At 35.8% G+C, this 5,517-nt stretch overlaps 1 protein-coding gene across 2 annotated transcripts; it reads left to right on the top strand.

Annotated features, from left to right (window-relative positions):
- Window positions 1-489: 489 nt before the first annotated feature.
- LOC111279679 (VAN3-binding protein-like) lies at window positions 490-4,589 on the top strand. Of its 2 annotated transcripts, none has more exons than XM_022866660.2 (7): window positions 490-882; window positions 1,137-1,262; window positions 2,183-2,624; window positions 2,750-2,965; window positions 3,251-3,300; window positions 3,623-3,680; window positions 3,845-4,589. In XM_022866660.2, exons 1-7 carry the CDS (start codon window positions 556-558, stop codon window positions 4,057-4,059), a joined length of 1,434 nt encoding a protein of 477 aa, XP_022722395.2. In that variant the 5' UTR covers window positions 490-555; the 3' UTR covers window positions 4,060-4,589. The 2 variants fall into 2 exon arrangements, with proteins under 2 accessions (XP_022722395.2, XP_089612730.1); XM_089756604.1 differs by having other exon boundaries at window positions 1,134-1,262; window positions 3,845-4,295.
- Window positions 4,590-5,517: the final 928 nt, after the last annotated feature.

Here is a 5,517-nt window from a genome sequence, read left to right as displayed (position 1 = left end):
ACAAATGATACGATTTTCACTTTCCCTCAATAATAATAAAAAAAAAAAACCTTAGAAAAATTTTGATTTTCCCTTTTTTCTTTTTGGTACTATTGAAAAATTTTAAAAATTTCACGAATCATGTTTCATGAATTAAATAAGAAAACCAAATTAAAAAAATAAAATGTCGCTAAAATCGATCAAACGTGACTAACAATTTTCTTATAGATGAAAAAAATAATTACGTGCTATTTAAAATTTTTTCTTTAAAAAGTCAATGAAATACTGAAACGCACATAAGAACCCTGAGAAATGACTCATTCTCTTTCGGTGATTAAATCCTACCGTTCGATTTAATTACCATACAGTACTTGTCATCCTGCGCGTGACACCCAAATCCTCTATAAGTTCTCTATACTACAAACAAAGAAAGCCCGTAGTTCCAATTTTATCCTCAACTAATTGCACAAAATTACAACTTTAACATCCCTCAATAAAAAGTAAGGCCATTTCCTCGACTGTCGCCACTCTAAAAGTCAGTTCGGTTCTTACGCTTAAAAACTTTCCTCAAAAGAAATGGAGAAACCCGTCGTCGAACAGTGGAGGCCGGAACAGGAACCATCACCGTTCAGGCCTCCAGAGATGCCTCATGAACCAATGGAGTTCTTGTCACGATCATGGAGTGTATCAGCTTTTGAGGTTTCAAGAGCTTTAGCTTCTCCATCTTCCCAAGCTGCTGCTTCACATCAAATGTATTTAAAAGGTTCTTCGAGTGGTAACGTTGTTATACAAGAAGACATAGCGGGTGAGCTTGAAGATAGTGGCATGGTTTCAGGCAACCCTTTCTCTTTTGCTTCTTCTGAAACTTCCCAGATGGTCTTGGAAAGAATCATGTCACAGTCGGTGAGTGTCGCAGGAGCTACTATGTCAAGACAAAGATTTTTTAAAATTATTCTAAGGTTGTTTTTAAAATGTTTTTCTTTTTAGTTTTCAACATCTGGGTACTTTTCATTTCCTTTGTTTTTGATTGTTCTGTTTCCTTTAAAACAATTCTTTTGGCGTTATCAATAATTCAATCTATTAAAAGTTCCATTTTCTTTTTTTTTTTCCCCTTTAAATCACTTAAAGTTTTTCTGCCGTGTTCTTTGTGTTAGCAGCAAGAAGTATCTCCAAGAACTTCAGGGAGACTATCTCATAGCAGTGGACCATTAACAGGAGCCCAAAGCTGTGGTTCCTTAACAGATAGTCCTCCAGTTTCACCTTCAGAGATTGATGATGTTAAGGTTTGTTTTAAGTTTTGACTCACATATTACTTCCCTTAAAACATGAACTCATTCAATACTAATTTAGTAAAACAAAAACAAAAAATAAAAACATTTGGGGAATCACTCCACTGAAAGAAATCAGAATATGGTAAGTATGTGTTTTCTTTTTTGTGACGCTTTTAGGCAACAACAGAGCACCAATAGAACTTCTGAGTCACTGGCTTAGAAACATAAATCTCAGGCTTTCTCTGTAACCAAAGCCCTCTTTTATTAAAACACCCCAGACCCAGAGACAGCGAGAAAAGACAGTGAGAGTGTATCATGTGTTTTTGCTTGACTTTGTTCTATGTAAATAAATTGAGAAAAAAATAAATGAATTATGTTTTTTAAGCAAATATCCACTTACATAAGTTTTATTATTTTTTTTACTTTTAATTAAAATTAAATTCATGATTAATTTTAAACAAAATAAAATTTTTAATTTTATCATTTTAATCTAAATATTAAAAAAATATATAAATTTTACATAAGTGAATTTTTTTGTTTTACTTGGAAAGAAAGCTACTTCCTCTCACTGGAGTGATTCTGCTTTGTCCGGTATTTATTATTTAATTTTATTACCAAAGTTGCCCTTGTTTGTTTTTGGTTTCTGTCCCCAAAATCTTCGCTGTCATTTTGGTAGAGGCTAGTACCATTCAAAAAATTGAAAGGTTTAATTTAATGGTCTAATGGTTTGATCGACACCAAAGAAGAAAAAATCGCCTTTCAATGGCGGTGGGTAATGTTTATAATCTTAAACATTTTTTTTTGTTATAATTTTTTAATGTTGAGTTCTTAATATGGATAAAAAGAACAATTTTCTCTTTTTTTAAACAACGGATAGAGTCCCAATTTAGACAATGGACTCGAGAATGAGCGGCGCACGTTTACCTTTGCAGCAATTTGGCGGCGCCAGTAATTCCCCTAACACTCAGTTCCGTACAAAAGCGGCAGTTGCGACGGCTATCCCTGCTACAACTGCCGTGACAGGCGGTGGAAAGACGGTGGGACGATGGCTGAAGGATAGGAGGGAGAAGAAAAAGGAAGAAACACGGGCTCATAATGCTCAGATACATGCTGCTATTTCTGTTGCCAGGATTGCAGCAGCTGTGGCAGCTATCGCGGCAGCCACTGCTACCTCCTCCAGTGCTGGGAAGGATGAGCAGATGGCAAAGACGGATATGGCAGTGGCATCAGCTGCCACCCTTGTTGCTGCACAATGTGTGGAGGCGGCAGAAGCAATGGGGGCTGAGCGAGATCATTTGGCCTCTCTGATCAGCTCTGCAGTCAATGTCCGGTCTGCTGGAGATATCATGACCTTAACCGCTGGGGCAGCAACAGGTATATCATGATAATCCAACATCTAAGAATACGAAATTTAGTTTTGTTCAATACATTTATATATCATTTCTTACATGAAATGGTTGAATTAATTGCGGAAAATTATTGATGGGGTCTCATGTTAGCATTAAGAGGAGCGGCCACCCTGAAGGCAAGGGCCCTGAAGGAGGTATGGAACATAGCAGCCGTTATTCCTGTGGATAAAAGTGCTGGCAATGGGAGCAATGGCAACTCTAATGGCAGCTTTAGTGGGGAGCTTGTTCCTGAAGGGAATTTCTTGGGAATTTGCAGTAGGGAATTGCTCGCTAGAGGTTGTGAGCTTCTCAAGCGCACTCGAAAAGGTGAAATTCCTTGATGCATGTCCTATTGTTTCTTCATATTGTTGTACGAAAATTTATTTAAAATTTAATTGGGATAACGAGGAGAATATTTTCCTTTTTTTTTTTTTTAATTTTCTGGTTGAGTTTGGCTCAAAATTGGCATATGCTTTCCTTTATAGACAGTTTGAACATTATTTGAAGACAAGTTATTTCATTGTCCTTACTCCTATTTTGTTTTTGTAAGCCAATTTAGTTTCAAATGTGACACTGACAGTCATGGTTAAATTATTGTTCTGATTGTTCCAGGTGATCTTCATTTGAAAATTGTCTCTGTTTACGTAAACAGAATGAATCAGGTGTGGCTCTCTTATTCACAGTCATGTTTCTTTGATATATTTTTATGGAAGATGAAATTGCTCAATTATTGGAGAATCAATTGTTTCGATTATGTTAAGAGTGTGAACCTTAGTGGGTAAAATGTCTTGAACAAAAATTTAAAAAATCATAAAAACCTGATGAGATAAAATTGATCCGATTGCTTTCCCTTTTTTTTTTTTAATTTTTTTTTATTTACAAAAGAGGCAGAAACAGGAGAAAGGGTCGTAGGAGTTAGTGTTAAAATTCCGGGTGCTTCTTTTTTTACTTTCTTTAACTCTTTTGAAACTTCTTTTTGTTCAGGTTATGTTGAAGATGAAGAGTAGACATGTTGCTGGGACCATCACAAAAAAGAAAAAGAGTATGTCATTGCTTTTGTCTTTGTCTAATAATGTGAATGCAGAAATGGATGTGAATTTTTGTTCCATATGGGGATTTGAGAAAGCTAGAGGCACTAAAGTAAAAGAAGATCAAAAGTGATTGTCTTAAATCTTAATCTTCATCACCTTTTGAATTTTTCTGCAGATGTGGTCTTGGAGGTGATTAAAAATATGCCAGCCTGGCCCGGCCGCCACTTGCTCGAGGGTGGAGAGAACCGGAGATACTTTGGATTGAAGACAGTGATGCGCGGCGTTGTAGAGTTTGAGTGCAGGAACCAGAGAGACTATGATATTTGGACTCAGGGTGTGTCAAAGCTCCTCTCCATTGCTGCAGAGAAGAACAACAGAAATAGAATTTGAAGCTTTGGTTACATGGGGGGGGGGGGAATCTGGCAAAAAAGGGTATAGATATATTGGGGGTATAGGATCAAACGTATCTATGAAAATATTAGATTTTTGGATTGATTTGATGGGCTGTTATTTTTTATTATTTGTACCGTAAAAAAAGTTGAAATTAAAGAAAACGTTAAATCCAAATTGGTTTGTGGGCTTTTGTTCTTTATTTTTTAACTGGAAAGAGTGAAGTTTTTTGCATCAAAGTACCCAAATCCATGAGATCCAAGTTCCGTTCTTTCACTGTTAAGTACAGCAAATTTTGGTAATCTTGGACTGGGGATGGTCAAAAAGAGAAGGAATGAATCCCATTTTGATGAAAAAAATGATGTTGGAGATGTTAAAGATAACCCTGATTCTATGGGATTTATTATATATAATACATTCATGTGAGCTGAGCTTTTTGCCTTTTTTTTTTTAATTACCTTTGTCTTAATTAGATGTAGGTTTTATTTAGAACTCGATTGGGATGCTTTCATCGTATTTATTAATTTTGTAATAAAAAATGTACGAGGAAAAAATTTTGGAAATGTCTAAGATAAAATTTTTCTTAATTTTTTAATTTTTAATTTTTAAGATGTTTATGACTTTAGTCCAAAGAGTAGATCCGATTCTGTTGGCTCAACAAATAGTTTGATCCTCTCAACGCAAGTGATGCCATTGCATCATCAATAGCTTTCCAAGAGTTAAAAAGATGTGTCCATTGAATCAGAATTTAGAACTTAGGAAATAGGAGAGAAACAATTAGCAAAATGACAAGTAGAAGACAGTCGAGAGAAAATAATGAAAGTATAGGAAATTAAATCAAGTAATCAGGGAAGTGCTGCAAATGAACCTGGACGAAAGCAAAAACAAAAAGCACCAGAAGGAAATCTACAAGAAGGGTCCAAAGAAGCTAAAATCATAGCCTTTCTTGGCTTCCCAAAATGTGTAGAGCGTAAGGATTGCAACCTCAACACTTGGCTACCAAAAGGTGAAGGCCGAAAGGTGTCCATGTCATACAAGAAACTTATCCCATGCATTAATCCCATAAATCTAAAACAACGAATAAACTAAGGAATGAAGTAAATGAAGCAGCAGAAGCAAGAAAGAGTGGAAGACATATCTGCTTCACAACTTCTGCTACAAATAATGTTTTTGGGTTCGGAAGCTACATCACTATAATTCAAAAGGTGGACTCAGTTACCACTTCTGCACTGCTTAAAGCCACTTCTGAAGCAGCAGAATTCCCATTACTCATTTGTTACATGGTTACTCCCATTACTCATTTCTTACATGGTTACGTCCTTTACAACTCTTTCAACTTGTTGCTTCCCATGGCTTCATTGTCATTGCTCCTCAGGTATAGGCCGAAAGGCTAATCTGCTTCCTTTTTGTTTATGACCATGCTTAAGCATAGTGTTACCTTAATGCAAAATTTCTTTT

The sequence above is a fragment of the Durio zibethinus genome, chromosome 27 (assembly GCF_047325235.1).
Source record: "Durio zibethinus cultivar Kanyao isolate XHJ-2024 chromosome 27, ASM4732523v1, whole genome shotgun sequence".
Classification (NCBI taxonomy): domain Eukaryota; kingdom Viridiplantae; phylum Streptophyta; class Magnoliopsida; order Malvales; family Malvaceae; genus Durio; species Durio zibethinus.
Note: the sequence above shows the minus strand (reverse complement) of the source record. Positions and strands in the feature narration are given on the sequence as shown.